The sequence below is a fragment of the Zootoca vivipara genome, chromosome 1, assembly GCF_965207765.1.
Source record: "Zootoca vivipara chromosome 1, rZooViv2.hap1.1, whole genome shotgun sequence".
In the NCBI taxonomy this organism is placed as follows: domain Eukaryota; kingdom Metazoa; phylum Chordata; class Lepidosauria; order Squamata; family Lacertidae; genus Zootoca; species Zootoca vivipara.
Window position 1 is genome coordinate 5675158 of NC_142582.1, and position 21536 is coordinate 5696693.

General features: G+C 43.6%; 1 protein-coding gene across 6 annotated transcripts in view; it reads left to right on the forward strand.

Annotated features, from left to right (window-relative positions):
- Window positions 1-21536, forward strand: part of ERBB4 (erb-b2 receptor tyrosine kinase 4) — an 801677-nt gene that overhangs the window by 607071 nt on the left and 173070 nt on the right. For all 6 annotated transcript variants that reach the window (XM_088667872.1, XM_060282295.2, XM_060282293.2 and 3 more), the window contains exons 10-12: window positions 5203-5276; window positions 6309-6399; window positions 10869-11068. In XM_088667872.1, coding sequence (XP_088523998.1) covers window positions 5203-5276; window positions 6309-6399; window positions 10869-11068 — 365 coding nt within the window. The remainder of the gene's footprint in view (window positions 1-5202; window positions 5277-6308; window positions 6400-10868; window positions 11069-21536) is intronic.

Below are 21536 nucleotides of genomic sequence, written 5' to 3' on the forward strand. Positions count from 1 at the left end.
TAGAAAGCACTAGTTCAAGCAGTTGTGCCCTTGCCCCTCTGTTTTCCCTTGGAAAATCTGTACATTAGCAACAAACTGGAGAAAACTCGATTGAAGACTCTGATTCAGTGGTCAAGGTCGGGTTTCCTCGGAAGAAAGTGGCGGGGCAAGGGCATGTCTGGAGGAGCCCTCTGTTCCTTTGCTCTGGCCTGTCATCTAGGGATGCTTCTGAATATTTCCCCATCCAAATTACTTTCCAGATTTTTGAGGTTCCAGATTACCTAAACTTGTTTCCAGAGTAGCATTGCACTAAAAAATTATCATTTTTAATATTGATTTGATTTTCTGATTTTTTTTTTCTTCAGACCACTGGGGCATGTGAAGTTTGCTTCAGTTTTCAGTTTTTGCCCTCCCCCTTCTTATACTTTACCAACGTGCATCAGCGCCCATGTGCATTGATTACATCAGTGAGCAAAAAGGAATCTTATTTTAATCATGTGATCACAAAATGATGCCTTTTTGTGCTGATTTAATCAGTGTGGATATGCACTACTGTGCATTGATACCATGTAAGTAGAGAATGTGTGGTGGGTGCAAACTGCATCCAATTGTACATGGCCTGATCTGAAATTAATTTTAGGAATTAACTGAGTTGAATTTTAAGGCAGATGGGTGGAAAACATTGTGGAGCCATTTCAACAAAATAAGTGTAACACTCTTGCAAGCAACAGATCTCCTACCTGCAGCCTTTCTTATTGTGTTCAAAATGTCATGTGCCCCCCATCTCCTGAAAGAGCAACACTCCTAATATACTGCCAGCATCACATTAAAACAATAGTTTAAATCATATGTTTTAGAGGGGATTAAAATTATTTAAATTGGGCCTTTAAAAATATTATTGTTACATAGTTTATGTACAGTCTTGAAGTTATAAGGAAAGTGCACTCATCTCACAATATAACTGAACTGCACATTATAAAAAGTTGACAGTGTAAAATGGTAAGCTGGAATATATATTAGCTGTTCATAATGTTAATTTAGAGTATTTTAACATATTTTTGCGTTCAGGATTAATTCTGTTATTCAACATTCAAATAATAGGAGACCTTCTAGTATGCTTGGCAGGGGGTTGGACTGGATGGCCCTTGTGGTCTCTTCCAACTCTATGATTCTATGATAATAATATTAGGGACTCACTTAATAGCTAATGTTAAAAAAAATCTCAATATATATTTAAACTTATTAAATGGAAAGCAGCCTTGAAACATTAGGACAGGCATCCTCAAACTTCAGCCCTCCAGATCATCCTTGACCACTTGTCCTGTTAGCTAGGGATCATGGGAGTTGTAGGCCAAAAAAATCTAGAGGGCCGCAGTTTGGGGATGCCTGCATTAGGAGGCTGCTTTATGCCAGGTCAAACTATTTGCCCATCTAACCCAAATTGTTTATGCTAATTGGAAGTGGTTCCCCCTGCTCTCAAAGAGAGGCCTTTCACATCACTATAACACAGAATAATGTGAATGATGTACTGTACCACGAATTAATTTTCCTGCACTTCTTTGTAAGAAGAGTCACCACCAAGGCTTTTTTTCAGCCAGAACTTGCCGGAACTCAGTTCTGGCCCATCTCAGATGGGCGCCATTGCCATTTTAAGAGAACAAGGGAGGTGTTTCTAGAAAAATAGCACTGGTCACAACCATAATCTACTAACTCATTCATTGGACATGGAGTTTCCCTCAGGATAGCAGAACATGCCTCTAACTCCAAGGATATGTACAAATTTCTATCTTCAGTATCAAAAGTATATAATATACATGGACAAAGTTAGCATATATCATGCTTCAAAGCTCCTTTCATGCCACTAATTCCAAGGTGCTCCATCAACTACTGTCAGGTTTTAGGATTATTAGATTTGGAGCAGGGATTATCATTCTTGGTTGATTCCATAAACTTGTTCAGGGTGCTCATTTGGGTTCTTGGGTGGTTGCACACAACGTTTGTAAAGCAGAGATATTAAAAGTTGTAAAAGGTCCCGCAAGCTGAGTCACTGCTGCATGCTGGGACAGAGTGGGATAGGAGGGAGGCAGTGGCAAGGTCAGATCTGTGCAAATCCAGTGTTTCTGCCAATTTGGTAATTCTGGGGCTATTATTTAATACAGTAATATATCTGATCACTGCAGTTAACTCCTGCCAACCTAGCAGTTTGAAAGCACGTCAAAGTGCAAGTAGATAAATAGGTACTGCTAGAGCGGGAAGGTAAACGGCGTTTCCGTGTGCTGCTCTGGTTCGCCAGAAGCAGCTTTGTCATGCTGGCCACATGACCTGGAAGCTGTACGCCGGCTCCCTCGGCCAATAACACGAGATGAGCGCCGCAACCCCAGAGTTGGTCACGACTGGGCCTAATGGTCAGGGGTCCCTTTACCTTTACCTTTATGTAAACTTTACTGGTGCTGCTATAGGTTATCACTCAAGTTTTTGTCATTTGTTGGTTTGCAGTGCTAACCAACCCAACCCAACCCAACCTTACTTATTGTTTGAACTTCATAACATACTGGCAAACTTTGGTTTAGGTTAAGGATGAGCAGATGTACCATTATTTTCTTGTTCTGTGGGTCCACTCTGCTCCATGCTGCACTCCTTGAGTTCTGTTTAACTAGGAAAAGTCTAAAATTCTGGAACTGGGAGTTGCACAGTTTAACCACAACATCCAGGCTCTTTTGTTCTCCCTTTCTGTTGCCGATGCAAATGGGCATATTGAAAGGACAGAATAAAAATCAACCTTGTATGCATAATTGCATCAATATTTTTTTGTGCTGTGCTTTATGCTGTATACTGGGGGTACCTCACTAGGAAATATTGAATCAACTGTACCTAAAGGCAAATCAATGTTTTCTTGTTGAGGCATTATATCTAGGTGGAGAACCTACACACTGTTAATGTAAAGGAGTGAAAAGGCAGGAAAGAAATATAGCACCTATGCATGGTGCTCTGAATGGAACAGTATATGTTTCCTAGAGCATCAGTTCCACTTTCAGAACAAGACCAGGTAATCTGAAACTCTGAAAGTTATGCAGTTATTCATCTGAAGTGAATTTGACAGGCACCCTTAGCTTAAAGCTACTTTCATATTTCATCTGCTCACCAGCAGCACCATTCTGCTTATGGTACACTGTTCTCCTGTGGCAAAGTAACAACGGCAAATACAGTGTGGAAATTAAGAAATCACATCAAGCCGTTCTTAGCAGAAGCCATCTCTTGTAATCCCGCTTCAAACTGTGGTTTCCAAGCCTGGTTTGCAGGATTTGTGAGTTCAGACATCACAGCAAAACACGATTTGAGACACTCTGTCATGCCGTGCCTTTACTAAAGACGTGCACACAGGTTTGAACTTTTCATGCCTCGCCTTGAAGCAGACCCCCCGCCTTTCCGTTGGCAGTCCTTTCTTGGGAGCTTCACACTGAGCAAAAAGTGTAATTAAAAACGATAATCCTGGATAAATCCTGGTTGCATGAAACAGATTGTAAGCCATGGTGGGGGGTGAGGGAGGCCTAAACCACAAGAATTAATTGTATAATATTTGGCTAATCCTTTGGGCTTTCTTTGAATATTCCATTTCCCTCCTGCTAACCTCACTATAAAGCGTAAATGTAAAACTGAGTCCATAAGTCCTGTCGGCAAGCCTTGTCCAACTGTTTCCTATACTCTTTCTGGACTTCTGAAGGGCAGAAAAAGAGTTGCCTACTATGTGCCCCTCACAGTCTTCCGAGTGTTTTATTATTATTATTATTTCTATAATCACAGGCTTGTACAAGAAAAGTAAAGCCTGACTCTAAAGGATAATAAAAGTCAATTATATGCATAGTTTTCTGTGAAGGCTTCCCCACCCCAAAAATAGATGTGCACTTTTCACAGGATGCTTTTGCTTGTCTTATTTATTTATTTATTTCAGGGTGTCCTACATTAATTGGCACATGAGTGTTTGGCTTTTAATACTGGCTGTGTCAAATCAGTTCAAAATTTACTGTAAAGGAGGCCCAAGTCCTGCTCTCAAAACAAACCACACCTTAATCGCTAAGAGGGAGAACTGTTGCAGTGTAGTGGCCAAGATTGTGAGTTGTAAGGAAAGAGAGAAGGATGCTTCTTCACATTCTTCTTTCCAGAAGGTGCACCACCAAGGCACCTTTCCTCCATTTTTGATTTTCCAATTTTGTCCTGGTGGTTTTTCTTCAAATTCTCTTGGGAAATAAGCCAAACTACAGTATTTCCAGGACTTATTCCAAGCTAATTGGAGTCTCCAGACTCCACACACAAGCCTTCTCCCTCTCTCAGCCATCCCTTTGCCTCCTTCCCCCTCCATACTGAGCCTCCATCCTGTCTCTTACCATCAGCCACCCCCATGTTCTCTTCCCTTGCTCCACCATACATGAATAAGTGTGGAGAAGGAATTGGGTAGGGCCTCAGAGGAAGTGTGTACGTGACTAGGTCATTTGGCCAAATAACAGCCAGAAAACGTGTACAGTGGTACCTCGGTTTATGAACACAATTGGTTCCGGAAGTCTGTTCATAAACTGAAGCGTTCATAAACTGAAGCGAACTTTCTCATTGAAAGTAATGGAAAGTGGATTAATCCGTTCCAGACGGGTCCGTGGAGTACTCAACCTGAAGCGTACTTAACCCGAAGCATGGGTGTAATTGGTTCTGGAATCTGTTCATAAACTGAAGCATTCATAAACTGAAGCGAACTTTCCCATTGAAAGTAATGGAAAGTGAATTAATCTGTTCCAGATGGGTCCGCGGCGTTCGTAAACCGAAAATTCGTAAAACGAGGTGTTCATAAACCGAGGTTCCACTGTATATTGAAATGACCTACAATATTAGTGGTTCCTCCAAAATGACAGTCAAGTCACGGTCTCTGTGATCCATCCGTTGGAGCTCTAAGCCAGTGTTTCCCAACCTTGTGCCTCCAGATGTTTCCGGACTACAATTCCCATCATTCCTGACCACTGGTCTTGCTAGCTAGGGATGATGGGAGTTGTAGTCCAAAAACATCTGGAGGCACAAGGTTGGGAAACACTGCTCTAAGCTCTGTTAGCAGTGCTCTCCTGAGCATCCTCTTCAGAAAGAAGAAAGGCAAAGTTGGTTTTCTACTCCCAGGATTTGGTGGGAATCCTTCACCATTCTTCCATATTCACATCTTGACAATGTGTCATTATTCTCTTCCAGGGACCCCTATCACACAATAGAAGCAATTGACCCTCAGAATTTAAATGTCTTTCAAACAGTGAGAGAGATAACAGGTAACCTACAATTATGATACTACATCATTTGTGTTTTCCATTTTTAAGAAAAGCTACTGTTTACATAAATGAGCTGAGGTAACAGTGTAGCATATGAAAAAGAGGTTCGTGGTGCAAATTTTACCTCAACCATAAATTTACAAGATGGCAGTGAATATTGTTGTAGTGATTGCTGTAAGTGAAGTGGATTGAATATTTTAAAACAGCATATAAATACAAATTATTATTGTCATCATCAACTGTGCTTTTAAACTGGCTACTGATCCACTGGTTTATCAAGGCAATGGGTGCTTCTCTTCCTTAAGACGGTTGTTTCAGTGACAAGATGCTCTATTTAAGTGCACATGGTAAAAGGCACAGGATGATGCCCTGTCAACTTGTGCTACTAAGGAACTCAGTGCAGCCGTGGGGCCAGCATCCAGACAGGAGTTCAGGAAACTTCTCCATGAAATGCCTTCCTCAGATGAAGCCCAGGGCATGGAGTGGTTGCCTCAGGCGGCAGATGCCAGAGGGCAGGTCACAGTGCCGAGATGTTAGAGGACAGAGCTCTGTGTGTTTTGTGGCCTGGTCTGAACTTCCTTAGCAAGGCAGTGGCTGAGGGTCACTGTCCAGTTGCCAGGGATGAAGGGGAGGTTCAAATGCCAGTTAGTTCACTTTCTGTACATGGAATAGGAGGGATGGGCACTATCTTTACCTCAGAAATCAAAATGGCCTATGAAAGCTTATTAGCCTTCAAAGCAGAGATTGGGGAACCTCTGGCCCTCCAGATTTTGCTGAACTACAGGTCCCATCATCCCTGACCATCGACTGATGGGGGTCAGAGTCCAGCAGCATCTGGACGACCACAGGTTCCTCATCCTGGGAGGGGGCATGTTGTTGTCACACAAGATGCCAGAGAACGTAGTATAAATTCCCAGACCAGGCAGGCATGGCCTTCCTTCCGCTCTTTTGCATGGTCAAATTTCAAGTCTGTAGTGAAGCTGTGGCTGCAGTGAGGACTTTCTGTAATATTTCTGGTTTTATCCTCTTTAGGGTTCCTGAATATACAATCATGGCCTGAAAACATGACCGATTTCAGTGTGTTTTCTAACCTAGTTACTATCGGTGGAAGAGCACTATACAGGTGGGCTAAGCTGCTTTGTTTTTCTTGACCTTTTCACTTTTAAAATCAATTTTCACAGACTGAGTTTATTAAAGAAATTTATCACAGAGCATGACGTTGGGGTCTGGATAATATCTTTGTCCCACCTCATACATAAGGTAAAGCTAAAGGGACCCCCATTAGGTCCAGTCGTGACCGACTCTGGGGTTGCGGCGCTCATCTTGAGTTATTGGCCGAGGGAGCCGGCGTACAGCTTCCAGGTCATGTGGCCAGCATGACTAAGCCGCTTCTGGCGAACCAGAGCAGCGCACAGAAACGCCGTTTACCTTCCTGCTGTAGTGGTACCTATTTATCTACTTGCACTTTGACATGCTTTCGAACTGCTAGGTTGGCAGGAGCAGGGACCGAGCAATGGGAGCTCACCCCGTGTCACAGGGATTCGAACCACCGACCTTCTGATTGGCAAGCCCAAGGCTCTATGGTTTAACCCACAGCGCCACATAAATACCCATAAATACCCATGCACGCCTATCTAAAACCCTGTTAAAATAGGGCCTATATACAACTGTACATGAGAAGTCCCCCTAGCTAAACTCTTGTGGTGTGTGTGGACATCAGTAAGCTCATGGCTCATGGTTTGTCCAGGAGAGCTAAACCAGGAGCATGAGTTCAGACACCACACTAAGCAGAACCATGGCTTAGCTCAGGGCAGGGCAGCGCAACACACCAGTGTCCGGGAAGGAGCAGAGTAGCTGCAGTCCCCTGTCTGAGAGCCAGCATGCACACATGTTCATTTTAAGCCACAGTCTAGTGCAGTATGATGCGTGAACCAATCTTTCATTGTTCTGATACGGAATTATTTTTTTGTCACAAAAAGTAAAAGGACACAAAAATGCCAGAGATCACAGTGTTGTTTGCACAGGCATTACAGAATATGAAATTTGTAATAACTTGCATGTTCCATTTTTAAGAAACATGTTCTGATGTGAAAGCTGATGCACAGGAAAAGTTCCTGTAGGGAGAGAGAACACCAAAACAGAATGGGCGTGAAACAATCTATCTGTGTAATATATACCATGGCCCACAGAGCAAAATGTAGTTAATCAGTCAAGGGGCTCTGTATGTGTTGTAAACAATGGCCAAAGCAGATTATAAATAACAGTGAAACCTTGAGATTTGAATTACAGTCTCATGCTGGCTTTTGTGGTATTGGTTTTCATCGAGAACAGCTGGAAAATAATTATCTTGGGTTTTTTTTTTAAGGTATCAAATAAATCTGCAGAGTACTGGTTTCTCATAAACTACTTTAGCTTCACAAACTTTTGACTCTCCACTTCAACAAAGTTATCTCCACTTCACAGTTGAGAATTTTTGCTTGATGCTACGAAAATGACTGGCTGCCAAGAAAATCATCATCATAAGCAAAGGAGCAGAGAATCTCTTTGGAATTAATAATTTTACTTTCATTTACACACATATGCTATGACTGTGGCTCTGGTGGTATAAAGCCCCCAAAGACCAAGAGAGTGAGGGTGCATGTCTCTTAAGATAATGATACATCACACACTTGGGCATTTTAGAAAGAAAGCAAGAGGGCAAAGGGAGGGTTCATGGAACACACAGATACCCAAACATCAAAAATGATCGCTCCCTATTCCATCACACCTGAATAAAGGTGGCAAGACAGAAAGTGGTTCTGCTTCAAGCTCTGTGGGGCCTTTCTGCTTAACATTTGCCTCAACAATGGTCAACACTGAAGCATTTGTAGGTTCCGGTTTCCGCCGGCAGGAATGGCGGACCTGTTTTCCATCTCTCTGACCTTCGTAAGGAATTTGGCGGTTGCTATGGGAGTAAATGGCAACCCCCTACCCTCTCCGGGGGTTACGGAGAGGGGCCGCTGGCCCGCGATGCCCCCAGACCCACTCCGACTGTTTTTGGAGTGGGGGGAGCTTGGGCTGAGCACTTACGAGGGCCAGGACTCCCGGACGCTAATCTGCATGGCGGGGATTTCCATGGTTAAAGAAGATAATTAGGCTTAAATCTATGGACATACTTCAGAAGGAGGGGAAGAAGCGCTGTTTACTGCTGAGAAATTTATGCTGCTGAGGGAGAGGAGTCAAAGGCTGTATTTCATCTGAAAGAAGGATTGATGGGGACGGAGCGATAAGGGAAGTGAGTTTTTTTTTATTTTTCTTCATATGAGTTACTTCGTACCTTCCCAGACGCGATGTCCTGGTTTGTTTGGAGTGAAAGAGAAGCAAAAGACTGTGTGAGTTGAACTTTATAAACTGTTGTTACTGAGCATATTTTTTAAAGATGTGGAGTTGCCGATGAGAAAAGCCCCCCTCTAGTTGGACGGAAGGAGTCCTGGACGCGTTCGGAGGATTTATGAGCTGTGACGCACTTTGAATTGGAGCAGCGACCTGAAGCTAAGTTCAGCTATAGGGCAAGGAGATCCATTAATTTACCAAGAGTCTATGGTTTGATGTTTGGGTCTTCTGCCTGGAAAAGCTGTAAATTTTATGAAGATCGTTAATCTACCCGGTTATGAGAGAAAACGAAAGTGTTTTGAGTTTTTTTAAGATGGCGCTGCTTCATGTTGACGCAACAGGGAGCTCCAGACCAAGAAGATTTATGGGGAGGCTGGACTGATTAACCCACACAGGAGAAAGAACATTTGTGAAACCTTGTTTGATATTTATCTCAGCAGCTGGGAAACAATCGGTTGAAAGTGGAAAACATCTATGTGACTATAAGGGAAAGATTCGGATTATTATGAACTTGGAGAGACGATTTGAACTTTAGAAAAAAGACGGCAGTGGACGGTTGCGAGGAATCCCCAATTTCTTGAAGCATGGGAATCCAAAAAAAAATTTCTTTTAGATGATTTGGCATAATATTCGGTTTGATTGATATATATGTGTATAATTTGAAATAACGAATGTGATATAATTGGTTTTAATTGGAAAATTAATAAAAATATATTTTAAAAAAAAAGAAGAAGAAGAAGCATTTGTAGTTATATGACTGGTTCACAGTCAGGACATAGTCAGAGCTCCAAGCATCAGTATTGGTGTCCACACGCTTGAGGTAGTTGATGCTTTTGTCTTCCTAGGCTCCACCATAACTAGCATTCTCTCTATCGACACTGAACTGGACAAGAGTATTGGCAAGTCAGCTATGGCAATGGCTTTCCTCCCCAAAAGGGTATGGGAGACTGTGATGCTAACTACCAATACCAAGATGAAGCCCTTGCTTGTTGAGCATGCTGCTTTATGGTAGGGAGACATGGGCAACTTATACCCACCAGGAGCGACACCTCAACACCTTCCACATGCGCTGTGTCAGAAAGATTTTGGGCATCACATGGCAGGATAGAGACTCAAACAAAGATGTGCTCTCCCAAGCCCACATTTCCAGCATGTTCACACTCCTGTCTCAGCAACGTCTATGCTGGCTTGGTCATGTCCACAGAATAGAAGATGGCAGGATCCCCAAGGACGTGCTCTACAAGGAGCTGGCTTCAGGCACCAGGCCTGTTGGCAGGCGAACTCTGTGTTACAAAGATGCCTGCAAACATGACAGGAAGGCTGGCAATGTTAACCCCGCCATGTGGAAGACGACCACAACACCTGGAGACAATCAGTCAGGTCATGTATCCACACCAGTGATCAGAAAAGGAATGGCCGCTGGGAAGAGAGCAGAAAGAAGAAATGGCATGGCGCATCTGCAACAGCACAACCAGGTGCCTTCCTCTGCCCCAGCTGCAACGAAACATGTCTCTCCCATATCGGCCACTACAGCCACAGCAGTTTGTCGCCAACAGTTTGTCTTCATCCCCAAAGGTGCACTCTTTGATTGTCCCCCAAGACAGATGGATGCCAACAATAGTCAGTTTGAGCCTTTTCTCTGTCCCAGTCATATGGGAAAAATATTCATTATGTGTACTAATAGTGAATGAGTACACTCTGCAGTTGGATCTCATCATGATTGGAGCGAGGGTTGCAGAGCCGCTCAACAAATTGCTCATCTACGCAATTCATTTCACAACATGATCACATTCCTATGCATTCCAAGAACATTTTTTTTAAAGCCGTCATTAATGCCCAAATGCATTGGCCTACTTTCCACTTTGGATAAACAAGTAATCATTCACCATGTTGTTCTCTCCAAAGCTATTATTTAGATGATGCGCTACCTGCCTTGCCTCAGACATCTGGACTGTTCTTTGCTCTGAACCTTTGAGCACCTGTGGCTTTGCGCACTGTATTAGCACTTGCTCTCTGCTTGTGGCACATTATACTCTGGATGGGTCAAAGCGTGGAGAGTAGGGGCTCAAATTAGATTACTTCCCCATCTTTTCCATTTCTGGCCCTTTGCTCGCATGCGATAGTTGTATCTAAGCAACAGAGCAAGTTCCCACAATATATGCGTGCCTCTATATATCTCTGTGTGCCTATTTACTATTCTGTTCTTGTTTCTTCCTCCAGTGGCCTTTCTTTGCTTATTCTCAAGCAGCAGGGAATTAGATCTCTACAGTTCCAGTCCCTGAAGCATATCAGTGCTGGCAACATCTACATAACAGACAATAGTAACTTGTGCTACTATCACACCATCAACTGGACCAGTCTCTTCAGCACTCCTAATCAAAAGACTGTGATCCACAGAAATAAGAAGGCTGAAAACTGCAGTAAGTATTATTCTCCTTATGTGCCAGTAAACATTAACACTGCATTTTTGAAGAATATGGATGCTTGTCTACCTGTACGGAAATAAACAAAACACCTATTGCTTTGGTAATGACACAGAAGCAAGCTTTTAATAGAAATAATTCATTTTTCCTCATTAGGAAACTAATTATTTGCTGTTTTATAGAAGAGGGCATAATGTTGAATGATTGCACCAATATTCAGCATTATTGTATAAGTAAAACTCAGGTTAGGGACGCGGGTGGCACTGTGGGTTAAACCACAGAGCCTAGGGCTTGCCGATCAGAAGGTTGACGGTTCGAATCCCTGTGACGGGGTGAGCTCCCGTTGCTCAGTCCCAGCTCCTGCCAACCTAGCAGTTCGAAAGCACGTCAAAGTGCAAGTAGATAAATAGGTACTGCTACAGTGGGAAGGTAAACGGCGTTTCCGTGTGCTGCTCTGGTTCACCAGAAGCGGCTTAGTCATGCTGGCCACATGACCTGGAAGCTGTACGCCGGCTCCCTCGGCCAATAATGCGAGATGAGTGCCACAACCCCAGAGTCGGTCACGACTGGACCTAATGGTCAGAGGTCCCTTTACCTTTACCTTTAAAACTCAGATTAAAGGTGGCAGTCTGGTTCATTTCAATTTAAGCAAATATACTTGAGAATGCCACAGGAAAGCACTCCTTTTCCAAGCCAACAATCTTCACGAAGACCCATCATGGGATAACTGCACTTATATGAACGTGCTGCATGTACATTGCCTGTGACACCACAGACATGAGTATACTCATGGGCTATGGCTTTCAACATCATTGAGCCTTTCCCATTGTTCCTCATTGTCCTTGGACTTTACCCTCAACGTACCTTCTAATGTGGTTCTGCAAGTCAGGGCAGGGAGTCGGCTTAGTTGTTTTGAAGTCAAAGAAGGACTGGGTGTCTCTACATCAGGGGTCAGCAAACTTTTTCAGCAGAGGGCCGGTCCACTGTCCCTCAGACCTTGTGTGGGGCCGGACTATATTTTGAAAAATAATATGAACGAATTCCTATGCCCCACAAATAACCCAGAGATGCATTTTAAATAAAAGGACACATTCTACTCATGTAAAAACATGCTGATTCCCGTACTGTCTGTGGGCCAGATTTAGAAGGCGATTGGGCCGCATCCGGCCCCCGGGCCTTAGTTTGGGGACCCTGCTCTAGATGAATTATCTGTGAGTGTTGTGGGCAGGATTTAAAATTTGAATTTGGATTCAAAGATCTTTAATAGCGTTGTTCAATTAAACCCCTACTGCTTTATTTAAAAACACAAGTTTTCTCACTGGGATGGGTCGAATATTCCTGTGCCATTCACCCGAAAATGCTAGACAACATTTCTGCCAGGAGTTATTATGCTGCTAGCAGATGGTCCAACAGCAAAATGGGCTGTATCTTCTGGCAGATTATCCTCCTTTCTCCTTGTTGGACTTCCCATCTTCTCTTTGATCACTTCACCAACTCCCTGCCTCTTAGCCGCAATGGCCAGGCTGTGATTGCCTTGGTCAAAGGGCTGGGCATTTGGGGGCCAGGCTGAGAATGGACACTACCATGTTTAGAATTTGAATTCCAAGGTCCATGAGCTGGTTTAGGTAGACTGAGGCTCCTCGCATATGGCAGTCCATCGTGGACATCTGATTGACACCATGTTGGATCACATTCATTGAGCATTTTGGAACCCTCCATTAAATACAGAGATACAGTTGCTTCTTACATGAGTGAAAGAGCCACAAATGCTATGGTATTTCAAACTACATTTACTTAGTGCCTGCATTCAGATCTTCAAAGGAAAAAATGTGATTTGATGAAGATTTCATCTTATTGTTAGTGATTTCAAAGAAGCATCTGCAGTTTGAACAGCCTGAAAAAGGCAGCAGCATATGAAAGTCCTTTCTCACAAGCCTTTCTTTGAGAGTGTCAACAAGCATATAGATAGAGGTGATCCAGCTGACACAGTGTACCTAGACTTTCAAAAAGCTTTTGACAAAGTACCTCACCAAAGACTCTTGAGAAAGCTTAGCAGTCAAGGAACAAGAGGAGAGGTCCTCTTGTGAATCACGAGTTGGTTAAATTGTAAGAAGCAAAGAGTAGGAATAAATGGACAGTTCTCCCAATGCAGATGTATAGAAAGTGGAGTCCCCCAAGGATCAGTACTATGATTTTGAACTTCTTCACAAATGATCTAGAGTGAGCAGTGAGGTGGCCGCATTTGCTACTGATACTAAATTTTTCAGAGTCATTAAAGCAAAAAGAGATTGTGAAGAGCTTCAAAACGATATCTCCAAACTGAGTGGATGGGTGGTAAAATGGCTAGTGTAATTAAATCACAAAAGTAAAATGATGCATGTCGGCCAAAAAAATTATTAATTTCTCATATGTGCTTATGGGGTCTGAACTGGTAGTGACCGGCCAGGAATGCCTCAATGACCACCTCCCCCATATGAACCTACCCAGACCCTGAAATCATAATCAGAGGCCCTTCTTCCTGTGCCTCCTCTATGAGAGGTCTGGAGGATGGCAGCACAAGTACAGGCCTTTGCTACAGTGCCTTCCATGTGTGTGGTTTGTAGACCACAAGCTTCACCAGTGTGATGCAGCAGGAAAAACAACAACAACCCTAATGCTATTATCAGCTGCATGAACAGAAGTATAGTGTCCAGATCAAGGGAAGTAACAGTACCTCTCCATTCTTGCCTGGAGTACTGTGTCCAGTTCTGGGCACCACAATTTAAGAAGGATATTGACAAGCTGGAACATGTGCAGAGGAGGGTGACCAAGATGATCAAGGATCTGAAATGAGGGAGTTGGGGATATTTGGCCAGTGTGAGGAGGTTTGGCCTAGATGAGGGGAGATATGATAGCCATCATCAAATGTCTAAAGGGCTGTCACATAGAAGATGAAGCAAGCTTGTTTTCTCCTGCTGTGGAGGCTAGGACCCAAACCAATGGCTTCAAGTTACAAGAAAGGAGAGAAATATCAGGAAGAACTGACAGTAAGAGCTGTTCAACAGTGGAACGGACTCCCTCAGGAGGTTGTGGACTCTCCTTCCTTGGAGGTTTTTAAACAGAGGTTGGATGGTCATCTGTCATGGATACTTTAGTTGAGATACCTGCATAGCAGAGTATTGGACTAGATCAGGGGTTCCCAACAAAATTTTCTCGAGGACCCCTCATTTGACTCGCTATTGTGACAAGGACCCCCATTAAACCGTAAAACTGATTTCCAAGTAATCAGAGTTATATTTTCTAATTTTTCCAGTAAGCTTAACACTGATCTTGGAAGGGTTAGGTTCAAGGGACGCTGACGATTTAGGTTCAATGGACACTGACAAGATTGGTTCGAGAGACACTGACTTACTTGCTTGAACATCAAATGCATTATCTTCCTCTTCATCTGTAGGCCTTCGTCGTTTTAACGAATCACTTTTTAACCAACGGTCCATTTTTAACTACGCGAACTGTAGCTTCCGCGAAAAACAACGCTTTGTTTACAAACACTACTGTTTTGCAAAGAGGCAGCGTGCGCCAGGGAGGAGGGAGGGGAATGGAGAAGACAGGGTACCTGCGCAGTAGCGCACAAATGAAGCCGACGCGCGCAAAGCATCTTGGGGAGGTGAGCGTTAGTAGAATGCGTGCGCTGCCTCTTTGCAAAACAGTAGTGTTTGTAAAGCGCCACCTAACGGCATACAGCAGAACTACTGCCAAAACAAAAAATCTGTTATCATACGAAATATATTTAATATATTTTTTATTCTAATAGCATCTTGCGGACCCCTCTGGCATAGCTCGCGGACCCCTGGGGGTCCCCGGACCACCTGTTGGGAACCACTGGACTAGATGATCCTTGGGGTTCCCCCCCACTCTACGATTCTATGATTCTGTGCTTAACACTTTCCTACAAACTATTTAAAACTATTAATCTTTATTTTGAAGCACAAATGTTGCAGATCTCTTATTAAAAATCATTGAGAACTAGCATCAATCACGGCCCTTTAATGTATATCTAGACCCTTAAATAAAAGTTTTACTACAGAGCAGTCAGCCTTATATGATGAAAATTCAACCCAGTCCAGAGAGACTAACTTCGAAGATGTTTACAGAGAGAAATGCCCTCCAAATGCATGCACAAACATCTGTAATAACTGATAGTGAAGCTTAAGTTCTTATTTCCACTTCTACACACCTGTAACCTCAGGGAGTCCCAGAACTCTTGAGGGGATGAATTGAAGGAACGAGGAGAGATTTCAGGGTGGGGGTGTAGTTATTTGGTTGCCTGAACCTAGATATACAGAGGAAAGAGAAGCCTATAAATGTGCCTTGAGCTGAGCCAGGTTCTTGGTCTGTTTAGCCTACCACTGTCCGCCTTGGCTGCTGCTATCTTTTTGGCATCTCCGGCACCTCCGAAACAAAAAGAAAAGAAACTCAAAATCAAAGAAGAGGACAAAAGAGGTCAGGCACCTGCATAGAAATTGTGTATCCTGATTTATGTGTGTAGATGGACTTTAGGCATTTTTACTGCAACTTACTTAGGAGAACAGTGCATCACACTATAGAGGGAAGAGAGTGACCTCTGCTCATTTGGCAGTCCTCGTGTGCTAACTGTTGATGGGCAACTTCACGGCCTCCCCCACTGTTCTCCTTTTTAACAGTGGTGGTTTGTTTGTTTGTTTGTTGTCTTTAAACTGAACATGGACCAAGCAGAGGACTCCTTCAAGTAGAGGACTTGCTCCTGGCAGCCCTTTGGATGTTATTTATTTAAAGCATTATTTACATACAGGATTATCCATTCTAAAACTGGACATATGCCCACCCTGCTCTGGTGTGATTCCACCTACCCTATCCTCAGTCTGTTGCATGAGAAACTCCGATTGAAATTTCCAGAGCATGAACCTGCGATCTTATGAGTCGGAAGTGTATGCTCACGGCTGAACTGTGGGTTCTTCTCCCTTACCACCACCACCCCCACAAATCAATTATCATTGCAGAGCTGAGAGGACGGAAGTGACCTGAAACTATGGAGAAAGATTTGTCATCAATATCTTTAACTTTCAGTTAGACCTCAGTATACTTAGATATGCCTGTTGTCTTTGTCCATGGAGTTTTCTTGGCAGGGATACTGGAGTGGCTTGCCAGTTCCTTCTCCAGGTGGATCACGTTTAGTCAAAACTCTCCACTATGACCTGTCCATCTTGGGTGGCCCTGCATGGCATAGCTCATAGCTTCTCTGAGTTATTCAAGCCCCTTCGCCATGACAAGGCATTGATCCATGAAGGGGCTGGAGGAGACTCTTGAGAGTCCCATGGACTGCAAGAAGATCAAACCTATCCATTCTGAAGGAAATCAGCCCTGAGTGCTCACTGGAAGGACAGATCGTGAAGCTGAGGCTCCAATACTTTGGCCACCTCATGAGAAGAGAAGACTCCCTGGAAAAGACCCTGATGTTGGGAAAGATTGAGGGCACAAGGAGAAGGGGACGACAGAGGATGAGATGGTTGGACAGTGTTCTAGAAGCTACGAACATGAGTTTGACCAAACTGCGGGAGGCAGTGGAAGACAGGAGTGCCTCGCGTGCTATGGTCCATGGGGTCACGAAGAGTCGGACACGACTAAACAACAACAACATACTTAGATAACGAGGAACGGATAATATCAGAAACCATTACCAGGATCCCCTTTTTTTAAAGAAAGAAAACTTGATATTTCTTTCATGACTGCTATTTAGCATTGACTTGGTGCTGGCGACATAGTGCACCATCAAAACACAGAGTGGGCACTGTACCTGAGCAGAGGTTTTTGCCTATGGATGGTCTCATTGGCTGAAAGTCTAAAGCTAACATTTGGCATTGAGAACTTTTAAAAACTTGCCCATAAGCTGCAGAGCAAACTCTTGGTTTTTGCTGGGTCTAGCTTATAGTATCTGTGCTGTTGCAAATAAAATACACATGGCTTGTTTTTGTGTAGTGAGAGGGATGATCCCAACTCCAGACAGAATAAGGCAAACTGGTCAGGAAAATGTTGCAGCTCTTACTCCTCCATTACTGGAAATAATAGACTACTGAGAATAGGGAAGAACAGAAGAGTACCTAAGTGCTTTGTAGCGCTTTGCCAGTTCTATTTTGCAAAGGTGCAGCTAAACACCTTCAGTCAATTATGTTTACAAACCTTTGTGGCCTAATTCACTTTATTCCTACTTGTTTAATTTACCGAGTAATATTGTTGTGGAACTTTCCTTTAATAAAAGAGACTGACAAGCCAAGATTTTTAATGAAAGATTATTCTCATGTTTATGTCCTTTATATATGTAGAGGGACTTCTTTTGTCTTTGTTGGGGAAAGAAAGTTCATTACCTTGTCAAATTTCCAGGAGGAGCTTTAAAAACTCCTTAGAAAAGAAGGCAAGACAGTTTTGGGGTTTCTCCAGGTAATATAATGCTCAAAGCAATTGCCTAATTTGCCGTTAACTTGATCTGACCCTAGGTGTTCATGAAAATAATAGTAATAATAAATAATTATGTCATTTGTAATTTACATAGTATGATCTGAGTGATATCGTATCTCAAAGCTGCTTATATCTCTCTGTGTCCCATGAATTCTTCATTGCCTTGGACTACCGTGTTTCTCCAAAAATAAGACACCGTCTTATATATTTTTTCCTCAAAAAAACACACGGTGGCTTATTTTCAGGGGGTGTCTTATTTTTTTTTAATTAAGTATGGTACAGTTTAACCTACAAGGTTAAACTGCCTATCACTATGGCTGATTTTCAAGGTATGGCTGATTTTCGGAGAAACATGGTATATCGTAGTTGTCAACTGAATCACAGCTGAAGTAATTTTGCAAAGTCTGGCTTTGGAACATGAAGAACATAAGAATCTGCCTTATGATGAAACATGTCATTGTCCATCTAGCTCAGTATTGTCTTCACTGACCGGCAGTAGCTCTCGAGGGTACCATACAAGCAACAGCCAAAGTTCCCCCAGACCCTTGTTTTGCCATCAGGAATGTGGATTGGCCTTGTCAAGGGGGCTGACCAGGTGAGCCAGAGTGGTGCGTGAGAGCCAAAAGCTAGAAGCAGGAAGCAGTCTGGGCAGCCGAGAGACAGAGGCTGTGGCTCTGGGAGAAGCAATGCAGCGAACCCCTACATCTTATGCTCAGGTTGTATACATGCCTAAAATAACCATATAGCATAAAGACACCACATTCTAAAATAACTTAGGCCTGTCCTTCTATTTCTGCTCCTGTGCACCCTTGTTGTCCTCTTTTGGTGTCTACCTTTCAGTCACTTTCTCCCTTGGGAGAGGTGGGTGTTAAGGTTGGAGTTAAGGCTGGAAGAACACGCTACAAAAGGAGTGGAGGTGATGGTTGTTTCACTTTAGAATAGGGAAGATGGACCCTTTGGGAAAGATCACACACCCCCACACACCCCCTTGCTTGTCTCTTATCCCATCTTGATACTAAACTCCTCCTGGAAATATTGAGGAGGCTGAAATCCGGACAATTTGAGACAGATCCTGAGATCTGGCACCCCGGTCCCCAGGCATGAGTGGTGTTCTTCTGAAACACAATAAGAACATTTTTTAAAAATGCTATCAGGCAGGGGAAGCTGTATAGCTCTAATGGGGCATTTGGAGAAAAAATAGCCAGTGCTGAAGACTGCAGCTCTGCGATGAAAGAGGACAGTGAAGCAGAGAGTTGAGGAAGGAACAGCTATATGAAAGTAATAATATGCTTAAGTGATGCTTAAGTACACTTGGATGACAGATATTCAGTATTTTTGTTAATGAGGCACAGTCAGCCATTCATTCTGGGTGCCAGGAATACAGAGTAAACACTTCTCAACAGAGAGACATTTTTAAACTCGTAAGATTCCATGATATTGTACAGAATAAGGAGAACCACAGAGAACACAGGAAGGAAAGGGGCAGGGACTTTCTGTAACAAATCTTTTGGGACTGCAACCCATCATGTTAAGTCAGGCAGTTAGAGTCCCCCCCCCACTCCCGCCCCAGCTAAGATAAGATGAAGGAAATGCACATGCTTTTAAATCACATTACGAAGTAAGCATTATAAACTGAATGCATATTTTTTTGCTGTTATCCTCTCCTCCATCTCCTCCTCTACCATGATGCTGAATCATAAGGCCCTCAGGGGAAGGGTCTGTCTTTTGGCTATTCTGCAACATGCCTTGAGCATTGGTGGAACAGCAGCAGCAACAACCACCACCACAACAAGCAACAACTACTACGAGAAGGAAATAAATAAACTTGGAGAGCATTTTCTTGCCTCTTGCATCTGGAATGTTAGGTGTACCTGCTATAACTCTAGAGTGCATTTCTTGTTTCTAGACTTTACATCTGTGTCTTCTGTAGCATACATGATACCTGTGTGTGCTGCTCTCATTTTTACAGATCCTTTTTGTTTTCTTTTTTATTGAATTTTCATTTCAAGTAAATTAGGAAAACCGAACTTACTAGTTGTTATTTTTCATTTCATTGAGCCCTGACAACCATTTTGGAAATGACTGTGGCCTGGACTCTGATTATCTGAGATGGAGGTGAAAACCAGTTGCCCAGAGTGCTGCTTTGTGATGCTGCATCTCAAAGTGTGCTCAGGGCTGTTAAATGTTTGAGGGGGGGGGAGTTTGAGCAAGAGCAGTGGGGCACCATCTTGCCCCAGTGATGTCACCTTTACAGATCTTTCTATTTAATGAAAGCACATTTCTCATCAGACAGTATTATCCATAGAAGTAGATGACCCACATGTGGTTTGCATAGGAATGGCTGAGATATAAGCCACATCACTGGGGGAAGCTCAGCTCACTTCTGTGCCTACCCTGGTTCCTGTCCCATTTTTATTCTACTCACCCACTGTCACCAGCCACCACCTTCTCTTTAAGGCCTTTTGCCTGGCTCATGCAGGTGGCATGTTCAGTAGCAAGCAGCTGTGGGGAGATGGATAGTCTCTCCCTTCCTTCTCTTATGCCCAGAGTTCCAGGCTCGGGTAGCTCCAGGGAAATGTAGCTTTCCTGAGGACAACTGACATGACAGTAACTCTTGGAGGAACTGTATTTCCCAAGGACTTCTGAGACCTTGGCACCAGCACTTTAGTGCAGGGGTAGGCAACCTAAGGCCCATGGGCCACAAGCGGCTCATGGGGGTCGTTTAACCAGCCCACAAGCCTCCCATGAACTGAACTGCCCGCTTGGCAAGTCCCTGGATGCTGCGCTAAACTGGCACGGTGCGAGGATTCGCTTCCATGGTGCCGGAAATCACATCTGCGCATGCTAAGACGCTAGAAATTGCACCTGCGAGGATGCTGGAAATCACAGCCACTCGCTTGTGATCCAGCCCACGGAGAGATCTCCGCTGCAGTGAACCAGCCCAGGCGAAGTAAACCTTGCCGACCCCTGCTCTAGTGTGTTGGAGCAGAGCATACCAGCCACCCAAGGAGGGAGGGAGGGAGAGACCTCCCTTTTCCCCTCTGTTCTTGCCGCCACCAGCTGCACCACACCAGGTAGGTATGGGTGAAAGGTGACCAGCTCTCAGCCTAACTTCTCCCTCACAGGGTTGTTGTGAGGAGATGTATGGAGATGGGGAGAATGAGGTATGCCACCCTGAGCTCCTTGGAGGGAAGGTGGGCTTTAAAATGCAATAGCTAAATAACAACAGACATTTGATTTATTTGCTTGTTTATTTATAACTGTCTTTCCATTTACACATCACCCCAGGCCTTAATATATAAAACAATAAAAATACTGCATATCAAATCACACAGCAAAATCCAAATACACAATCTGAACAGAAAATGAGAAGCAGCTGTAGTAATTATCTTAGTAATTGCCCCCATGTCTGTCTGTTGGGTATATTTTCATATTCCCTCCTGAAACACAATGATGTCGGAAGACAGGCCTTTATTAGGGGAGGTCATTCCGCACCACCCCATGCTCTGGTCCAGAGTCATTGCAAATTGAAGCCAGAAGGAATTCTTCCCTGCAGAGAGATTTCATCCTGCGTTTTCTTTTTTCACATACAGTTGGCTTGCATTTTACATGTGGGTTACATTCCTGGGACAGCTCGTAAAGCTGAAAAAAGTACAGTGCAGCACTTGAGTGCATGATGGCTACTTTTAAGATCTCAGAGTTGTTTACTGGACCCCGGGAAAACCCAGTACAGAAAAAAACTTTTAAGTTCTCTGCCTTCCATGCATTTAATTTGTGCAATTTCAACTGTATCGGGTTGAAAGCGCACGTGTTAGATGTGCGTAAGGTGTGAGCATCATAGCTGCCAAGTTTTCCCTTTTCCCGCGAGGAAGCCTATTCAGCATAAGGGAAAATCCCTTTAAAAAAGGGAGAACTTGGCAGCTATGGGTGTGAGTCGACTGTAGTGGAGGGTGGCAGTGATGGTGGTGGAAACCAGCTTTTTCCACTTGGGAAC